This window comes from Onychomys torridus, chromosome 8 (assembly GCF_903995425.1).
Source record: "Onychomys torridus chromosome 8, mOncTor1.1, whole genome shotgun sequence".
Taxonomy (NCBI): domain Eukaryota; kingdom Metazoa; phylum Chordata; class Mammalia; order Rodentia; family Cricetidae; genus Onychomys; species Onychomys torridus.
This window is the reverse complement of record NC_050450.1, coordinates 104,157,508-104,177,849: the sequence shown is the minus strand read 5'-3', so window position 1 is coordinate 104,177,849 and position 20,342 is coordinate 104,157,508. Positions and strand designations below refer to the sequence as shown.

Genomic DNA, 20,342 nt, shown 5'->3' with positions numbered 1-20,342 from the left:
TCCAGTGCCCGCCCTGTGCAGCCTGAACAAGGAGAGGTCGGGCCAACACTGATCTCCTGAGTGGACAGTACATTCAGCTGCATTTTCTCTGCGCTTCTCTAGATCTGTTTCCCAGAATTCTTCTGTGCTACATGAAGAGGAGGATGAGCACTCTTGCAGTGAGTCAGAGACTCAGCTCTCTCAGAGGCTGTCAGCCCAGCATCCTGAAGAGGTAACTGGCTTTCTTCTCCCTCCCGGGTACTGGCACCAGGCATCTCCCTGCATGGTTCACTGGTCCTCCCGATTTTGCCAGTTCACTAGGGCCTTCCAGCACCTGACAAGGTGGTAGCTGCACAGGTTTCCTGAGATTTGTAAGTTCCCCAGTGTCTGCAGCCTGTTTGCCCCTGGCCCGATCTCACAGACTGAGGTGACAGCAGAGAGGAAACCATAAAAGGCCCTGTCCTTGTGGCCTGACATGCTGGGAAGTGGAGCGACAGTGGGCTAGGTGACCATGTAGAGGGGACCCTTGAAGTAAGGACTGCAGCAGCCAATTTCAACATGGGTCCAGGAGCAGGGACCCACAGAGGAAAGACTGTGTGGACGTCTAAGAGGGTCTGACACAAGAAAGCAGTTGAGATGTGCAGGGCAGGATGGCACAGCAGTAAGGACAAGAACTTTCTACCTTGGACATCCCTCACACAGACCTTATCTAGAACTGAGAGACCTTATCAGCCATGCACTGTCCAGGGCAACAAACTGGGTTCCAAAGGCATTCAGAGATGGGAAAGTGTTCCATCCTCAGGAGTTCATGTCTAGTTGAGAGAGCATTTTGTTCATTTGTAAGAACTTCTTAAGTGAATACATGGCAGGGTGGTTGACATAGGGGCTTATGTAGTTCAGGCTTGCCTTGAATTCACTATATTGCTGAAGATGACCTTGAATTTCAGATCCTCCTGCCTCACCTCCCACGTGCTAGGTAGGATTACTGGTTGCCTGTAGTCCCAGCACTGGAGGCTAAAGCAGGGGTCACAAGTTTGAGGCCAGCCCGAACTACATATCAAGTTAAGTGTCAGCCTACTATTGAGGCTGTCTCAAGAGGGGGCAGACAGAGTCCTCAGAAGAAACCATGAAGTACCATGCAGTGTAATGTGCGGTTTCCTTTAGTGGAGGACATCAGAAAAACTGTTGCAGAGGGTAGCATTTGGCTGGACCTTGAAAATTTTTAGACAAGGAAGGGAAGGAAACATTCAGAGGAAGCTTGGAGCAGGCCAGGGGATACAGTGAGAGCTCTGTCTTGCAAAGGCTTCTGATAGTCATATGTAGGAGGCCAGCAGAGCCAGGAAAAGCCTCAGTAGTGCAGGCCTGAGCTAAGATGAAAGAAGCCTGCCTGGGACCTGGAGAACCATCCTGGCACCTTTCCATCTAGCCAGGATGGCAAGGCTGTGTCCAGGGGATTGGTGGGCGGAAAGCGGAGGTGGAGTTGATTTCAGATCCACTGCAGGAGCCCCAACATACCTATGGAGGGGTCCTGAAGACAGTGAGGGTCCTGCTGGTTTCATGTTCTTTCCCTTCTAAAGGAAAGCTGGTCATTATCCCAGGATGTCCCCCATGACAGCTGCTGGTCACCTGTGTCATTGGAGCTGCAGCTTTTGTGCGCTCCACCAGATGCTGGGCCTCAGGCAGGTGCTGACTGAAGTGTGCACTCCCCTGGGACAAAGTCACTCCCGGCCCTGGCTGAAAAAGAGTGCTGACAGAAGCCAGCAGCGCCTCTCCTGTCACTGTGTCCTTCCTGGTGTCCGTTTCCTCTCCGTCCCTACCCAGCTCTGCCCTTACCCTCTTGCCCATATGCTGGGTCTGCGCTGGTTTCATGTCCCATTGTATCCTTCCCCCAGGGACGTGATGTGACTCCAGAGAGTGAGAACCTTACCCTGTCGTCTTCAGGGGCTATTGACCAGTCGTCTTGTACAGGGACTCCTCTCTCTTCTACCATCTCCTCCCCAGAAGGTACCCGAGGGGTCAGGAGAGGCTGCATGTGCCTCCCTCCTGGTCCACAGCTATGCTGTGACTGTCTTGGGGATGGGACAGCAAGGCTGGTGACTAAAAAGGTCCCACACTGGGGAGGGAGGGAGGGAGGGAGGGAGGGAGGGAGGGAGGGAAGGAGGGCTCGCTCTCACTCACCTTCCGGCATGGTGAGGCTCCCTCTACTCTGTAACAGCTGGAGCAGAATCTTGGAAGACCTTCAGTCTAAACCTTTTTTGGAGAGGGCAGTATGCAGCCTCTCTTTGTGGCCTAGTACAGGAAGTGTGTGCTGCTCCTTAGTAATCACGGTCCCGTCCCTCTCCCCTGACTTCTGTCTCCACAGACCCTGCTAGCAGCAGCCTGGCTCAGTCAGTCATGTCCATGGCATCCTCCCAGATCAGCACTGACACAGTGTCCTCCATGTCTGGCTCCTACATTGCCCCTGGCACAGAAGAGGAGGGAGAGGCCCTGCCTTCCCCACTAGCTGCCAGCAGGGCTCCCTCAGAAGGAGAGGTAAGGGAAGGAAGTGCCCGATCTGCCTTGCTCTCTGCTTTATAAATGTCCTGGTGCTGGTGGGAGTGCTGGCAGGGTGCATGGCACTCCCTTAGATCTGGCTTCTATAAGCCATAGACTTTGTGCTAAGGAAAGCTTGGCTTTGGGTTTGCTGTCATAAAAGCTTAACTGGAGAGCCTGCGATGACTGTACCCTTGGTGTTTGTTGCTCTTTTACAGGGGACACCAGCGGAGTCCCCAGACAGCAATTTTGCTGGCCTTGCAGTTGGAGAACAGGATGTAGAGGTAACCTAGATGGCAGACAGCAGCATCCTTTCCCACAGCCAGTTTCTTTAACTGTTGGTGTTGGCTGGGAACGGCTGAGGCAGAGGAATGCTGGAGAAGCCTTCCTAGGTGGCATGCCTAGATCATTTAGAAGGGGAGTGTGGGTAGTTAAGAGTAGCCTCGAACTCTGGCCTAGGGCACTGTCTTGTTGCCAGGAGACACTGGTTCTAGCATGATCTACAGGGAATGAGTTCAAGATGAATCTTCCCATGCCAGACCCTGACAGACCTCAGGAATGTGCCTGATGTCATGCAGTTAGTCTGTTTACTGGGGTCACGGAGTCTCAGGTGCTCCCCACAGGACACACAGATGCTTGTCCCAAGTGAGACTTCTTGGCTGTAATCTCCACATCCCATCCAGGAGCCCTATGCAGAGGCAGACAGAATTACAGCTGTGAGTGAAGATACCCTGAGTGTGCTGTGCACCCATCCCTGTGCGATCCAGGGCTCACTTTATAGAGGTCCTTTCAGGACATTTGGGTAGTACTTGGCCCCTCAAGAGTTTCTGACAGCTTTATGATCTCATGATTTGCTTTTATATTTTGTCTAGTTTGCTGGTTTGAGACAGGGCTTAACTAAGTATACCCACTAAGAATTTAGGCTGGCCTAGACTTTGCTATGATAGGCCAAGCTGGCCTTACAGGTCATGCTTATGGGTAACCTTTCTGCCTCTGCCTTCCAAGGTCTGGGCTTACAGGCATGTGTCCATACCTGGCTCTGATGTGCTTTTTCATTTAACTCTTACTTCTCCTTTAGTGTCAGGTAAGCTGCAGTGAGGACATTCCTGGCCACCCATTCTAAGCATATACCTGCAGCTGACTAGGTGTCCCCTGGCCATGGTGGGAAGTATGTGTGTGGATGCAGACCATGGAAATAACTAACTACAGGGATGATTTGTCTTGTCTTGACTTGGCTCCTCTGACTTTTGGGAGACTCATGGGGGTTTCCTTCTGTCCTAGGGAAATGATATCATAGAGGAAGAAGATAGACCGCCTGTGCAGGAAGATGGTAAAAGACCCAGTCCTTGATTTCTCATGTTGTTTGCTTGGGTATTGCTAAGGAGTAAAGAAAGGGGAATGACTGTGACTCAGTGGCAGTGCTTAGCTATGTGGCTGTGGGCTGGTTTTCTTAATGGCATGTCAGGCAAACAGGCTATCAGTGACCTTCGTGACATTCCCAGCTTTTCCTGGGACTCAGAATCCATGGGATCGGGGGAATGCTGCAGAAGACACTGTCTCTTTTTGTACCCACACCTGCCTCCTGTGGCAGCTCTCTAGCTGAGCTCTTGGGCTGCTCTGGGCCCCCAAGTGGAGCAGCAGGGTCTCTTCCCCATGAGAGGCAGGACTCTGGTAGCTGGTCTAGAACATCTAAGAAGGTGTGGCTGGGAAGCTCGGGCATCCCTACTGGGCTCGCCTAGACATCACTGGAACCTTCGGTTTGGTCTTCAGTTAATGGAGTTTTGTTTCCAGTGAGGCTGGAGAAGAAGGAATGCCCTGCAGGGCAAGGAATGAGGTTGGGAGGTTAGAGAAGTCACCATGCCTATCGCAGAAGCCAAACACCCTCCCTCTGCCCCTGGGCATGTGTGCCGTGGCTGGATGCAGGCGCTCCAGCAGATGTCCTCCTAATTGCTTCTGCTTTAGCACTGGCCGTTGCTTCAGGGGTGTCAGGGGTGCATGTGGATGTGACAGCCCCACTGGTAAGAGGCTGAAAGATAGGAGTCTCAAGGCTGGCCTCCCTCATCCCTGCACATCTGCCCAGGGCTTGAAGCCTCTAAAGACCATTTCAGAGCCCAAGCCAGTCACCCTGAGTGATGATTTCCCCAAAGAACATTGTCTTCTAAGAAGCACGGGTGGGGGGGGGTGTAGGTTGTTGTCACCCGGGTCTTCATAGTTTACATGGAGGGCTCTCCTCCTCTCCCTTCACTGAGAAAGAAAGGGGGAACTCAAAAGGAAAAATCACTTCAACTTTCCCACACTTTCTCACGTGACTGCAGTCTTCTGGACAGTTGCTTGAAAACATCCTCAAAGTAACAACTCCAGTCTCCTGAGCGTAAAACATAATTTTGTGAACAGTCATTCTGATGCAATGTACAAAATTATGGAACCAAGGCCATGAGTTGTTTTCTGCATATGATTCTGCAGAACCTTTGGTCATAAGCATACCCCACGGTGCCTGAGAGCCACAGGCCTGAACAGAGTACTGTCTCGTGGCTGTCTCCTGCTTCTGCCGGCCATAGTGTCATTGGGCTGGCCTGGGTACAGCTGTCCTCCACAGTGGTCTGTCTAATTGTGTCTGGCAGCACTCTCCAGGGATCAGACTTATTAGAGAGCAGCAACTAGAAAGGGGCCGACTAAGGATTCAGTGAGCCAGGATGACGCGAGAACCCAGACATGCCCACACAGCTCGGTTCTTTTGTCCACTCTTTACTCACTTGATTTATCGTCTTTTTTTTAACACATGATTTGATTTTTTTTCTTTTCGTCTCCATCCTTAAGACTTTTATTTTAAGGACAGCAAAGCAGAGAAAACATAGCCAGCCCTTGTCTAACTGCATTAACTCCGTTACAGGCCAGAGGACATGCGCATTTCTAGGCATGGAGTGTGACAATAACAATGACTTTGACATCGCAAGCGTGAAAGCACTGGACAATAAGCTGTGCTCTGAGGTCTGCTTACCCGGTGAGTGGCAGTCTGCTGAACATGAACTTGATGGGAGACATCCCTCTGCTCCTCCCCTGCTCTCCCCATGGTGCACCGACCTACGGCCTGTGCAGCAGTTGTGGCTAGGAAGGCCAGGGTGTGCTTAGGTGCTGGAGCACAGCTGCTGAGAGGAAGCAGAGGCCCCAGGAAGCCTTGGGCTTTACACAGAGCAGCTCCTGCTCTAACAGTGTCCGGATAAGGAAACAGGCCAGAATCCCTGCCCACACCTTACTGTTTGGTCAGACCCTTCCAGCACAGTCTTACAGACCCCACATCAGGTGGACGGTCTTGTGTTCACCCTCAGGAAGTCTGAGCAGTCAGACACCTCCCTGTGGAGGTCTTGGACTTGAGGACTGTGCTTTTAGAATGGAAACCATAGCTCTTCAAGGGACATATGTTTGAGGATCACAAAGAAATCTGAAAGATCTTGCAGGCCAATGAATGGCTTTCTGATCCAGTGAGCTTTAGGTCTACAGTGATCACACATGTAAGCCTTGAATCCTAGTGAGAAGCCAAAGGGCAGGGATACTTGGTTCTCTGAGGCCCCAACTTCTCAGCATGCCCCTGTTTCTCTTCATGACTTCAAACTGAATCTGCAAAGAAGCTATGTTAATTATTCAAGGCCAGTCACACTAGCATACTCCTATAATCCCAGACTTGGGAAACAGAGGCAGCCGGATCACTTCAAGCTGCAGACTAGGAGTTAAAATGCAAGACCTAGTCCCTCCAAAAAATAATAAAATTAAGCCAGGCGGCAGTGGTGCATGCCTTTAACCCTAGCACTTGGGAGGAAGAAGGAGGTGGCTCTCTGAGTTTGAGACCAGCCTGGTCTACAGACCAAGTTCCAGTACAGCCAGAGCTACAACAGGAAATCCATCTTGAAAACCCAAAATAAAACAAACCACAATTGAGCACTGGCCTCAGTGTGCCCAATCAGTAGCATCAAAACCCACTTGCGGCCGGGCGGTGGTAGCGCACGCCTTTAATCCCAGCACTCGGGAGGCAGAGGCAGGCGGATCTCTGCAAGTTCGAGGCCAGCCTGGGCTACAGAGTGAGTTCCAGGAAAGGCACAAAGCTACACAGAGAAACCTGTCTCGGAAAAAACAAAACAAAACAAAAAAACCAAAACCAAACCAAAACCAAAAAGAATGAACCCCACTTGCTAAGTGCCTTGCCTGGGCCAGATGTCCCTCCTGGCTTCAGCACAGAGACTCCCTTCACACCGCCCTTTGTGACTCCCTGTTGCCCAGTGAAGACCTGCTTCAGCTTCAGAACAGCCACTCCTGGGTCCAGTGCTTTACTCGCTCAGCGAAGTAGCTGAAGGTGTTAAGCCACAGGCCCTTCTGTGGCTGCCATGCTCCTTCAGCCTGTGCCAGATACGGTCCCAGCAGGCCCTGGCCCCATGCAAGCCTGTGGCAAGGGAAGCCAGTTGCTCAGGAGAAACTTTCTCCAGCCTTTCAGTTCTTTTTAGTTTGTCCTGAAGATACTGCCCAGGTCCCAGCCTTCAGTGAGACCTGAGAGACAGCATCAGATCATCTGCTTCTCCTGCACAGGCCCCAGGCACTCTCCTTTTCCACCCGCCCGAGCATGGCGGAGGACATTGATCCCTAAGGCCACCTCCTGCCCAGTTAAGCCTGGACTGGAGCTGCTGGAGACCAGGCACACTCACCCCTGCCTTCCCACGCCTGGCCTTGCTTCCATCTGTCCATTTGTGTTCCATGTCTTTATGCCAGATGTAGGCCTGTCTGTCCAGTTTGCTCATTTTTTAACTCATTCGTGTTCTCTGACTTGTGTGAAAGTTCATGTTCACTCTGTGCCAGCACTGTCCTGCCTCTGCTCAGCCTGACAGCAAGCTTACTGGTGTGTGCACTTGAAGGGCTCTCGCTTAGGGCTCTAGACAAGCTTCCAGTTCCTAATTGGCAAGGGCCTATGTTCAATACACTGAAGAGTTTTAGAGGAAAAGAACTTGTGGGAATATATGCATTTCTGTTCAGTAAAGACAGGCTTGCTTCTGTGGCAAGAACTATGGGATAGGCATTCTTGGTTGGTCATAGGGTGAGGATGGTGCCTGTACCTAGCTTTGCCTGTGTCTGTGGTGGCTTCTGCTGGCCAGCCTCTCCACAAGGGCTTCTACACTGAGCCCTGCTTTTGGCAGGGGGAGCCACTGTCACTGTTGGAGCCCACAGTGCCATGGAGACCAAGCTTGTTCTTTCTGCTTCCTCCTCTCCAAGCCTCCCTCCCAACAACCTGAGTGTCAATGCATCTTCCTTTATGGGGAGGGCTGCAGTATGGGGACAGAAGAGTCCAAAAAGGAAGCAAACAGCCATGGCTTTCTTATGGTAATGCCAAGAGCCAGCCTTTTTGAGATGAAATGGGGTTCTCGGTTTGGCCAAACATGGAATCAGTCACCTGTGGTGCTGTCAGGAGAGACTAGGGTGTAAACATCACTTAGTGTATACAGATCCTTAGGAAGTGCCCATAGCCCAAGGGCTCTTGCAGGGAGGAAAGGCGTCCCTCTGCTGCTTCTGCCAGAACCACACTGATAGCAAAGGAGCCAGACTACTCTGAGGTATCTGCTGGGTCAGAGCCAGGAGTCTGCGTGCAGGTTCCCTGACGGACTAACTACCTTTCACACTCAACGGTTGTGAACTCTCATCCCATCCTGAGAGCCACAGGCTGGCTTGCTCCTCACTGTTCTTGAATGCTCTTTTTCCAGAAGGGTCACTTCCCACAGACCCTGCCCTGCCTGTTTCCCTCTTTAGGTGCCACCCCCTCATGGGACAGGTAGAGAGCACAGTCGGGGGAAGGCCAAGAAGGGTGGAGAGTACTTCCCTGCATCATGTGTATCACACTCTGCTAAGAAAGCCATCCTCACCAGGGTTGTGAACGTCTTAGAGAGCGCCATACATTGCAGCTCTTCTCCCCTAAGAAGCTTCCAGGCCTTCAAAGGCCCCAAGACAGAGGGTAGATTTCTGGTCCCTCATGTTAGAGCCCAGTACATTCTGAAAGTACTCCTGGAGGTTGAAAGGGGGATATGATAGGAATTACATGACCATGTGAAGTTAGTGTGGCTTCTAAGGATATTACATGGGTGGCAGAGACTGATGTGGGCTGGTGAGCATTCTAGGCTCTGGGTAATATATATGATGGAAAAAGGAAGAGATAACTAGTTTTTAGTGAAAATACAATTTTTACATGACTGAATAATGCAGGAGTAGGTTTATGCAGTAAAATCTAAATATATATATATATATATACACACAGACCTAAAGTTCAAGTTACTCCTCTCTTCAAGCCTCATGATATAAAATTAAGATGTGGTCATACACACCTTTTGTCCCAGCACTCAGGAGGCAGAGGCAGACAGATTTTGTATGAGTTCGAGGTTAACCTTGTCTATATATCAAGTTCCAGGCCAGCAAGGGTTACAAAGTGAGATCCTGTCTTTTTTTTTTTTTTTTTAGTATTTATTTATTATGCATACAGTGTTCTGCCTGCATCCCTGCAGGCTGGAAGAGGGCACTAGACTTCATTACAGATGGTGGTTGCTGGGAATTGAACTCAGGACCTCTGGAAGAACAGCCAGTGCTCTTAACCTCTGAGCCATCTCTCCAGCCTCGAGATCCTGTCTTTAAAAGAGAGATGCTTTGGGAATGTTTGCAGTAGCAGGCTCTGAGGAAACAGCCCTTAAATGTAATCAGCACATTAGTAGGGACACAGAGAGCCATGCCAAGTGTCCCTAAGTCTGCCGGCCTCCGGAGGACTCTTCCTCCTCTCATTTCTGATTCCCCAAAAGGGAACAAGTGGAAAGCACCACTGTTGTCTCCCCCTCCCACACTGCAGGGAGTTCAGGTCTCCAAGCTCTGTCCAGGCTGTCCTCTGAGTGGACTGTAGAGAGGCAGAGGCGACAGCAGCAGGGCTTCCAGGGCAAAGGATACCTCATTCTCTCACCGTATCCCTTCACTGCACCCGGCCCTTCTGCACCCTAGCCTGCTCTACAAGGGACAGTCTGCAGCCCTAGGGTAGCAGATGTTGCGTAAGGATGCCTGTGAATTTGGTCAGGACAGCCTCAGGCCCAGTGTCACGGATGCTGGCAGCAGTGACCGTGGTGCTGGTGATGTGGCTGCTGCTGTTTTACTTGTGTGTGTATGTGTGTCTTCTCTCTTGTTTACCATTTGCTTTTGGTCTCTCCTACTGAACAGCCGCAGCTCCGGAGTCCTGCCCCATAAACATTGAGGAATAGGTATGACATCTACCAAATTCTATAATTGAACAAACCACTCATTTTTAGCTGGGGTTCCTAATGAACATCCTTTTTCTTGATACTCCCCCTCCGCTCAGAGTGCCACCTGCCAAGGGGAAGCTTGACTCATGCTCCAAGGAGCAAAGAGCCCATGGGCAGTTTAGGTGTGAAAGACCTGTTGCCCTCCTTTCCTGGGTCTCCACTGTGGACTGTTACTCTAGCCTTGGGAGAGAGTCTACACCAGGACATTTATGAGGAATAAGCAATTGATACCTGCTTCATCTTAGCATGTATGCCATTTGAGGGCTTTTTGTCTTCAGCCTGCTGAACCTGAGGCTGACTAGCCATTTGTAAATTGGTCTCAGGACAACGCTATAGAGTTAGCTGACCTCACATACAAGAGAAGCTCCACCCCCACCCCACTCCTATGGCCACACACATTTCTGAGTTCCAGGGTGCAAAAGTGTATATGCCATGGTGCCTGGAAAGTGTAAGGCCCTGCCTGTCACTTTATAAAGAACACGCTAGCTCTTCTAGAGAGAATGAAACAGAGAGCTAACTTGCCAGCTTGGACGACAGCCAGAGGGACCCAAGGAACACATGAGGGTCCTCCAAACCAAGCTGTCAGGGAACTGGTCACAGCACATTTCTGAGTCAGGTATGCTGCTGACATACTTACATGTGGCCTCATGTGGGCCTCACAGCAAACTTGTGAGGGCCACACTCACCTAGTTGGACCTATGAGAAAGCCAAGGCCCTAAGTAAGGTGGCCTGCCAAAGATCAGACCACTGATACCTATGAATTAGGGACAAGGCCCAGGTAGGTGCCATGCAGATGTGGATGTGAGTAGGAAGAGCAAATACAGGTGTTGGTAGGTTGCATCAGAGCATGAAGCAGAGAGGTCGCAGGGATGAGTTTCCATTTTGAGCACAGAGGCAGCCAGGGCTTGGGAGAGAGGTATATGTGCTAAACAGCATCCTGGAACCCCAGATGCTCAGATGAGGAAGAGATGAGATGCAGAGGTTTAGAGGAAGGGCTCTGAACACCACACTTTGTCCCACCCAAGGCTTCCCTTCCCTGGCTCTGCTATGCTGCCAGCCCCTTCCTAACCCTGGCTGCCACAGCAGATACAAGGCTATAGGTCAGGAGAAGCGTGCTCTTTGTACATCTGCCTTCCATGGAGGAAGCAGCTTGGCTCAACCTCATGACATAGGCAAAGTCTAGAGCCAAGTACTTAACATGCAGAATGGATGCTAGGTAAGTTCATGAGCAAGAACATCTGCAGTGTCGTCTGTCTGAGGGTCACAGGCAATGACTAGTTAGGAGGAACAGCCCTGGAACACGTTAGCGTGTTCTCCTACTTATCCCTGCTCTTCCTCTCCTGAGTGGCTCACACACTCAGGAGTTTCAGGTTACACACATCCTGCTAGATTCTGTGTTGACTCCTGTGCTGCCCTGCTGGAGATACCATGTAGACTTGGTCTAAGGTATGGCTCCCATGACCTTTGATTTTCCTCTCCAGGTACCTGGCAGCATGATGATAACATAGTCAACCGTCACAACACCCAGTGCCGGCACTTCTCATCTAGCAGCCCAGAGGATCCTGAAGAGAACAGGCCTTGTGTATGGGATCCTTTGGCTGTCTGAGGGCACCTGCACCTGGACCTGGGCTCTCCTCCAGTCCTTGCATTCCATCTGTTCTCACTGGACCACAGGCCCTTTGGACATCTTCAACAAGACATGTGGACTTTATACTCACATGGAGGCAGGATGTGGAGTACAGCCCTCTTCCATCCTCATCTCTTGTAGCCATTATCCTTACCCTCTCAGAAAGAACCTGAAGCCTTTCTCCTTGTGGGCTGATCCTGCTCAGTGAACTGCAATGCAGCAGCCAAGCCCAGTGGGCCAGTTGAGCTGAGGGCCAGGCCTGGTTGTGTCTTCAGCCTTTTCTCATCTAAGGAGAGACCAAGAAGACTGGGGAGTTTTGGTAACTTGGTTACAGACTCCCATGGACAGGTTCTGGTTTCTGGCACCTCATGATCAATTAGAAACCTAACTTGAAGTGGCTGGGGTTAGTTACGTGAGGGAGCCTCCCGCACTCTGGCCTTCCAGAACACCAGGAGTTCCTTTCTCAAGGCTGAGGGGAATGGTGGCAGCCAAAAGGTTGGTTGAAAGCCAGATCTACTAACAGAGCTGGTCTTCTGTGCCTCTTGTGCCCCCAGCTAGGATCGTCAACCTTGCAAGGCCTTGTCCTCCTCAGGTGCAGTCAGGAGGGCCTGCTGAGCCACCCCTGTGTACAGTGCTAGGGTTGACCATTCTCATTGCTCACCTTAACTACAGCCACTGAGAGAGTGTCTCAAACCCAACTGCCCTTTCTCTACCCTCTCTTAATAGTTGAGAAACTAAGCTGAGAATGTGGACCCATGGTCCTCAAACTGGTGCACAGGTACACCAAGGGAAGAGTAGGGAGGCTGTGGCCAGCTGCAGTACCACCTGGGGACCAAAGGATTAGAAGACCTCCCTACCCTAGTGTATCCCTCCTCTGCCTTTCAGATCTGACAGATGAGAGGGGCAGCCTCTCCATGGGTTCACCAGTGCTTAGAGATGCCGCCCATTCAGCACTCAGACGAAGCCATGGCAGCAAGCTGGCAGGGAGATTGTTGGGTGTCCCACCTTTTTCAACTTGATGGATTTCTCGTGGCTCTTCCAATAGATGCTTGTCTACTGGCTTTTGGAAAAGGTAGTTTTTCAGTGAAACGTGAGATGGCTTGGGATCCAGATTAGAAACAGTTACTTATGGGTGTGAGAGATATGAGGAGCTTTAGACTTTGCAAGTGGGGTCCTACAAAAGCTTTCCAAAAAACACCAGTGCCCAGGACTCTGAGGGGTGGGGTAGAGAGTTTGGCCTCAAACTTGGTATGCAACTGGGGATGACCTTGAATTTCTGATTTTTCTGCCTGTACTGCACAAGCATTAGGATTACAGGCCTGCACCACTCTACAGCTCTCCTCTGAACGTTTAGTGTGGTTGCAGAGGCCAGGAATGTGGAAATCGCACTCGAGGGAGCCTGCTGTTGTGCCTGAGGTGTGATAGACTGAGTCTGAGATCCCATGTGCACCCTTTCTGAACACCCTGTGGACTCTGCCATTTCAAACCCACTTGATGGCTTCCCTTTCCCAGCATTCTGATGGTCCCTTTCACACTTAAGGTTTACACCAGTATAAGCTGAGCAATAACCACACTTCCTTGATGAAAGCAAAAGCACCAGGGAAGTTCTCTTAGCCTGGGGTGGTGGCACATAGACCCACCTCCTCCGCTGTATTCACAGTATGGTGTGACCTGTTGGAGGAGGGAGCTAGCTGAGATGAAGGAGATCCAGGTAAACAGTAGCCACAGTGGTCAGGAACCCTCAAGAAAAGAAAGAAAGGAAGCCATTTTGATCATTCCTTCCCCCTTCCTCACAGCAAGTGCTCAGTTGCCCCAAGCTGCAGAACCTAGTACCTAGGTTAGAGCACCTTTGCTGTGCCTTGCTGTCCCTGACCCCATACTCTGTACTTCTAGTTCTTGGCAAGCGGAAATAGCCCATCCACAGGGGTGGGTCTCCATCAGATGCCACACAGTCTCCTTGTCAGGATTGTCCAAGGGTAGGGCAGCGTACCTCCTGGAGGGCCTTTGACTCCCCCCACACTACCACTGCACTCTTCCATGCCCTGGGTACTGTCAGGAAGACTGACCTCAGTTTCCTCGGGAGCCTTCTTGCTTTACCTGATTTCACACACACACACACAGAGTTTCTTCTACCCCTGCGGCATCTCCTGGACCCAGACACTAAGCCATCTCACTGGGGAGCTAGCCCTGCCCACCTGGTGTGTTGGCATGCTGGTTGCTCACTTTGATTTAGGGGCTGCACACCTGGTGTGTGCGTGTGTGTGTGTGTGTGTGTGTGTGTGTGTGTGTGTACACACGCGCACATGCTGTGTGTGCTGTCTGTGTGCCCTTCACATTCCCTGGAGTACACTTGCTGGCACACTACAGAGGGGGACATCAAGATGCAATATTTATGGATTGCTGCATGATTCTTAAAAGTGAATAAAGCTGTTTACAAGGGAAGGGGAGCTGTTAACTACAAAGTGAGTTCGTTTGTGAATGTTTCTGTCAGAGTGGCCCGGGCACTCTTCAGTGTTTTACTCCAGGATCTGGAGGTGGAGGGATGGGTGAGGCAGCTTTTGGGTTCCAGACTGATTTCTGCATCATCTGGATACAAGGCCACTCGCCCAGCTCCATTCCTAGCTGAGTCCTATCTGCCCCTGCAGTCGCCTTAAACCGGAGAACTTGCAATCCTGCAGCTCCTCAATAATTAAAGGACCACAGAGCTGGTGGCAGCAGGGAAGGCGAGGGCCCAGGGTCCTAACAACTAGTTCCTGGCTAAATCAGCAGAACAAATAACCGCTCTGAGAGGGTCTGACAGGCCGTGTCTCCTGTTTTTACCCACTGGCTCCGTTTCCTCGGCTGTCTGGGAGGACAGGCACCTTGGCAGATGCCCCTGGAATGCCAGCTTGTGGGAACTTGAGCAGGGTGAGTGGACGAGCTGCTTACCGGGAGACGCTGGGTTACCCTACCCGCCTCGGTATGTCTGCGAGCCGTGTGGCCGTTTCTGCGGATATAAGCGACAGGTGGCATCAGAGAGTCACACTTGCCTGCGGGCACCAGAGAAGACACTCGGGGACCAGGGGAAGGCCTCAGAAACAAAGGCCCCTGGCGGACCAGTGAGGGGAAAGAAGGGCATGGTTCCCCCAGACTTGGTCTCCAGAATCCGGGGCTGAGTTCCCGCAGCGGTCATACCCGACGCGTGGGGGAGGGGTTCCCGGGGCCTCGGGCGGGAGCCGAGCACCCACCGTGCGACCCAGCGCGGGGCTCTCGGGCGGGAATGCGCAGAACCCGCTCGCGGTGGCGGGTAGGGGGCTGGGTGGCGCGGGAGAGGGCGGCAGAACGGGCGAGTTCCAGAGAGTTGCCGCCAGAGGAGCAGCAAGGGCCCGCGGTCTCCTTGGAGACACGTTGGCCAATGACCGCAGCGGAAGCTGTTTATAGGGGCGGAGCGTCGCCATGGCAGCAGGAGAAGCCTTCCGAGCGTCTACTTAATGCCGGTCCCCGGGCCGTCGGCGCTCAGAGAAGCGCCGTCGGGCGACGGGGGGGCGAGGAGGGGCACCAACAGAGCCCTCGAGCTGGGGACAGAGAGCCGCGGGAGGTGGGAGGAACTTCTTCCAGAACCTTCCTCTGGCCGGGCTGCGCTCTGAGCCAGGTAAGGGACAGGGAGCGCTGTGGGCCACGGAACGGGAGGGCTAGCCATTCCATCGGTCGCCCACGGAAGTGGTGGGGCCAGCGACTGAAACCTGAGGAGTTTAGGGGCGATCGCTTCCTGCCTCTCCCGGGACCCTCATCCTAAGACCGTCCCAAAGATCAGTCGACCTCCCCTGCCCTAGCCGCGTCGTCGTACTGCCCTCCTGGACTACTGGGGTGTGATCCTAGTTTCCCACTCTTTGGGAGAAAGTTAGATTGGGCCTCCCTACCGTCTTCCCTCGTTATGGCCGATGAATCCTCGAAGGGCAGATGGAGAGAGGTGGAGAAAAGGGGTCAGGCCAGGGCTCTGTGCTTTCCCGACCTCGCCCCAGGCTTTGAGGACGAATGTGAGGGGTTCCCTGCTAAGGCGCACCCTTTGACTCTGGGTAGGGGAAGAGCGCTCAGCTCCGCGTTGCTCCCGCAGGCTCCACATTCGTATTCGGAGAAGGCGACCCCCCCCCCCCCGGTCGCGGAATGGAAGTGAGTGTTCTGGAGACTGTGTAACTGGAGCCTCGGGTACCAGCGGGCCGGAGAGCGCGGCGGGCCACCCGGCTCAGCCCGTGGATGTTGACCGCCCCCTCGGAGAGACCCCGCAGACATGGCGGAGAACTGGCTGCGCCTCTGCGGAGCGGGGCCCGGGGAGGAGGCCGGGCTCGAGGGCGGCATGGAGGAGCCGGATGCCCTGGATGACAGCCTGACCAGCCTGCAGTGGCTGCAGGAATTCTCCATTCTCAACGCCAAGGCCCCCACTCTGCCCCCGGGGGGCACCGACCCCCACGGCTACTACCAAGTGCCGGGCTCAGTAGCACCCGGGTCACCCCTGGCGGCAGACCCCGCCTGCCTTGGGCAGCCACACACACCCGGCAAGCCCACATCGTCATGCACATCTCGAAGCGTGCCCCCGGGGCTGCAGGCCCCGCCCCCCGACGACGTGGACTATGCCACCAACCCGCACGTGAAGCCACCGTACTCCTACGCCACTCTCATCTGCATGGCCATGCAGGCCAGCAAGGCCACCAAGATCACGCTGTCGGCCATCTACAAGTGGATCACGGACAACTTCTGCTACTTTCGCCATGCGGACCCCACCTGGCAGGTAGGGAGAAGAGGTGTGGGGTCGGCCACTCCCTGCTCTGGCACTCGGCCAGATTCACATACCAGATATACAAAGGCGAGGAGGCACCTAGCTTTGAGCTTGAGCCTCTCATGAGAGGACCCCTGTCACGTTCCAGAAACACTCCCTTCTTTTGGAGCCAGGGCTTTGGGGTGCAGATGTTGAGGTTTGAGAAGAGGTACCAGTGGCATATTCGTCCTGTAGCCCAGTGTCGCCTCCTATGAGGATGATACTATAAGGAACATTCTTGCCCCATGTCCCAGAATTCCTAGACACTGTTCTTCCCAAGGATAGTTTGTCAGAACTGTACTCAAAATGGAACCCAAGTGGCCATCCTGCCAGGTTCTGTACTCTGCCTTTGGCATTTGGTCTACACAGTAGGGCAGAAATGAGCAGTATGGATGTGAAGATCAGTTGTCCAGGTGAAGGGGTCATGAGGTCATCCTAAAGCTACTGACCCAGCCTCCCACCCCAACTCCTCCCCAGTTTCCTGCCTCCACCCCACCCCCCAGCCAGCCTCCCTTGGGGGGCAATTACCTGAGCCAGGTGCTTTCCACAGGGGCGCTGCCGCTGCAAGGGCTTTGGGTTCCAAGTCTCTGGAACCTGGCGCAGAGCAGCCAATGGGCCCAGTCTGCTATGTAAACATCCCAGCCTTGCTGGCCAAAGGGGCACTCACTGTCCACCTGCCTGCCTTGCCAGCCTAGCTTGGGCCCCTGGACACCAGCATGGTGTGAACAGAACTAAGCAGCCAAACATGAACAAGGCAAGATAAGGTCGAGTAGACAGACACAGCTTTGACCGTCTTCCAATATCAGGGTTCAGGTGGTGGAGACAGAGGCCTAAGGTTGCCCAGTCTTCTCTGAAGCATCCAAGGAGGCAGGGTGCAGGATCGCAATCCTGAGCTGTTCCAAATGGCCCTAACACTGGGTCAGAAGATCCCCATCCTCTCTTTACTCAAGGCCTGTGCCAATGCAGGCCCCAGGAATGAGCCTTCTGCACTTGACTGGGTAATAATCAACTGAGGTTTTGGTGGGAAGAGAAGGCCGTGGGGGGTGAAGGCCTAGGCCAGCAGCTGGCTCAACAAACAAGGAGTCACTAATCTCCACACACACACACACACACACACACACACACACACACATCCATCGTCACCCAGCCCCCTCCCTTAACCCACCCACTTCACAAACAGAGGGAACCAGCCAGCCAGGCAGAGGGAGATGGCAGTCCAGGCCGTGGGGGAGCTGAGGGCTTTGGCCAGGACCTGCAGGCAACAGGGTGAGGGAGGGAGGAAGGATGACAGGGGGTGGCACTGAGAGCCACCCTGTGGCTCAGAGCTCGGATGACTGAGCAGGCAGATATCCCAGCAACAGAGAACAAAAGCCACCCGCCCCCCCCTCCAACCCACCGCACTCAGGCTCCTCATGCCCTGTGGCTGGTGTCCCAGAGTCCCAGAGCTACAGCTGCCTGGTCAGGGCACCGGGTTGATCCATCCCTCCTCCCGAGTCAGAGGAAAGATGCCTGGAGCATGCAGGAGCACCGGGTGCTACTCCACAGCTCTTTCCCTGATCCCCCGAAACCCCTGTGCTTTTCTCTTGTTCTCTCGCTGTACCCAGAATTCCATCCGCCACAACCTGTCCCTGAACAAATGCTTCATCAAAGTGCCTCGAGAGAAGGACGAGCCCGGCAAGGGGGGCTTCTGGCGCATCGACCCCCAGTATGCAGAGCGCCTGCTCAGTGGGGCCTTCAAGAAGCGGAGGCTGCCCCCAGTCCACATCCACCCAGCCTTCGCCCGCCAGGCCTCCCAGGAACCCAGCTCTGCCCCCTGGGGTGGGCCTCTGACCGTGAACACCGAGGCCCAGCAGCTGTTGCGGGAGTTTGAGGAGGCCACGGGGGAGGGGGGCTGGGGCACAGGAGAGGGCAGGCTGGGGCATAAGCGAAAGCAGCCGCTGCCCAAGAGGGTGGCCAAGGTCCTGAGGCCTCCTAGCACACTGCTGCTGACCCAGGAGGAGCAGGGTGAGCTGGAACCCCTCAAAGGCAACTTTGACTGGGAGGCCATCTTCGAGGCTGGCACTCTGGGTGAAGAGCTGAGCTCACTGGAGGCCTTGGAGCTAAGCCCCCCGCTGAGCCCCGCCTCACATGGAGATGTGGACCTTACTGTCCATGGCCGCCACATCGATTGCCCTGCCACCTGGGGACCTCCAGTGGAGCAGGCTGCTGACAGCCTGGACTTCGATGAGACCTTTCTGGCCACATCCTTCCTCCAGCATCCCTGGGATGAGGGTGGCAGTGGCTGCCTGCCCCCAGAGCCACTCTTTGAAGCAGGGGATGCCACCCTGGCCGCTGACCTGCAGGACTGGGCCAGTGTGGGTGCCTTCTTGTAAGAGGTCAGGCCCCACCCCATCTCCGGACAGTGCCCAAGTCAGGGCCCAGAACTGCCTCCCAAGACAGGCCCGTGGACATCTCAGTACCCAGGCAGGGACTGGGCCAGGTCTCTGAAGGCTGGCTCCGTGAGGCCACATTGCTGCCAGCTGGGGATGTCCTCATGTCTAAGCCCAGAAGACTAGGAACTGGGAACCCAGGACCAAAACTGCTGCCTCCCCTCCTCAGCAACCCCCATACACACAGTGTTTCATTGACCCATGTTCCCCCAAGCCCAAGAACTGGCAAAGGCGGGCCCCTGGCCTCTGCACTGTGAGAGCTGAAGCCTGGGGGGGGGGGGGTCCTGCTAGGCCAGGGAGGAACTGAACAGGCTTCTCCTCCAAGCTCTGCATCATCTCACTCATTCCTGCTGCTTCCCCGGTCTCTACCCGGAGAAGGTTCCCAGGTACAACAAATGCTAATTAGGTGACTGTAAATTAACCCCCGGAGGCCGCTCCCGGCAGAGCTTCCCCGGGGGCCGGGCAGCCTTGGGAAGGAGAGTCGTGGCAGGAGACTGGAAAGGAAGGGAGAGGCCGCAGAAGCAGGGAGGGGGCAGCAAGGTGGCGGGGCAAGATGGTCTCTATGGCCTCTGGAGCCTTTTCCCTGGTCCATCACTGGCAGAGAGGAGGCTGCAAACCTTTGAGCCTGACTTGAGGCTGAGAGCAACAGGAAGTTGGGGTTTGGGGTGGTCGGGGCAGGGGCAGCCAAGCTGCTAGGTGGGTGGGGAGAGACTAATATAGTGAGTGTAGGTATAGCTAAGACTTAACTGGGAGGGATGCCCAGCTTGCTGGGAACATTGAAACCAGGAAGGGGACAGCCCCTATGCCCTGTCTGCATTGGGGGGACCAGGCCTTGCTCCACCCTGACCCCTGCGGCTGGGATCCATATCTACCCTCCATGTGGGGCAATTTAACCTTTTTCATGTAAAGTTCTTTACAATAAAATTTTTTTCAAAATAAAATTTTTAAAATTTGAACATGGACATCATTCCAGCTTTGGGAAAGGCAAAGCCAAATGTGGTAGCACTGGTGTGTGTGTGGTGTGTGGTGGCGGAGGGGGAGGGGTTGATGTACTTCCTTTCAATGTCAACAGGAAAATGGGACAGAGAGGGTTTGTAGGTCTCCTCTCAACCTAGATCCCCCGGGAGTAAAGGGCCAAGGGGTGGCTCTCTCAGGAGCTCCCACACCTCAGTACCTCCATCTGCACAATGGGAGAGTTGGGGTTGCAGGCCCAGAGGAACAAAAGACAGAGAGGAGGTTGGCCCCACCTCACCTCAAGGACTCACAAAGGCCAGTGTGCCCTGGCTCAAGCAGTCCCCCACCACGAGGGCCTGCCCAGGCTCGCCTGCCCCAGTCCCAGGACTCCTTCCAGCATACCCTCCCTTAGCCCTTTCCTGGAAGGACAGGGTGTGAGGTCTGAGGAGCCCTAGCGCCCCACATCCCACTCTGATGCATGTTTACCAGACCCAGCCTGATGCAGGCTTGGGGAGGCAAGAGGCCACCTTGTGCTGAAACTTGTGAAGGTCCAGGCTACCAGAGTTCTGATGGGTAAACTAAGGCACAGAGTGTGTGTGTCCCTTATAATCCCCTCACTTGGGGCGTGTTTGCCTGAGACCCATTTCCCCACCACCACCACCTCATCCCTCCATAGCACTTTGTGCTCAGCTGCCCCCCTCCCTGAGAGAGCTGTCTCACAC

The 20,342-nt window shown here is 53.9% G+C and overlaps 2 protein-coding genes across 4 annotated transcripts in view; both read left to right on the top strand.

Annotated features, from left to right (window-relative positions):
- Rnf157 (ring finger protein 157) overlaps positions 1-12,728 on the top strand; it is a 74,404-nt gene extending 61,676 nt beyond the window's left edge. The window contains exons 13-20 of one of the 3 annotated variants that reach the window (XM_036195027.1): positions 103-211; positions 1,872-1,983; positions 2,342-2,511; positions 2,730-2,795; positions 3,793-3,841; positions 5,402-5,512; positions 9,736-9,776; positions 11,300-11,362. In XM_036195027.1, the coding sequence (XP_036050920.1) occupies positions 103-211; positions 1,872-1,983; positions 2,342-2,511; positions 2,730-2,795; positions 3,793-3,841; positions 5,402-5,512; positions 9,736-9,776 (658 nt within the window). In that variant the 3' untranslated portion in view covers positions 11,300-11,362. Of the gene's footprint in view, positions 1-102; positions 212-1,871; positions 1,984-2,341; positions 2,512-2,729; positions 2,796-3,792; positions 3,842-5,401; positions 5,513-9,735; positions 9,777-11,299 lie in introns of all 3 variants that reach the window. The other 2 variants (XM_036195026.1, XM_036195028.1) reach the window with 2 other exon arrangements.
- A 2,183-nt stretch (positions 12,729-14,911) lies between these two features.
- On the top strand, positions 14,912-19,616 carry Foxj1 (forkhead box J1). Its single transcript, XM_036196535.1, has 3 exons — positions 14,912-15,076; positions 15,539-16,210; positions 17,842-19,616. The coding sequence occupies exons 2-3, from the start codon at positions 15,713-15,715 to the stop codon at positions 18,607-18,609; spliced, it is 1,266 nt and encodes a 421-aa protein (XP_036052428.1). The 5' UTR covers positions 14,912-15,076; positions 15,539-15,712; the 3' UTR covers positions 18,610-19,616.
- Positions 19,617-20,342: the final 726 nt, after the last annotated feature.

What these genes read in the sequence shown, in the direction of transcription:
- Foxj1 (XM_036196535.1), top strand. Translation starts at nt 15,713, where the DNA reads ATGGCGGAGAACTGGCTGCGCCTCTGCGGAGCGGGGCCCGGGGAGGAG. An exon ending in ATGCGGACCCCACCTGGCAG is followed by an intron (nt 16,211 to 17,841) that starts GTAGGGAGAAGA and finishes CGCTGTACCCAG; the next exon opens with AATTCCATCCGCCACAACCT.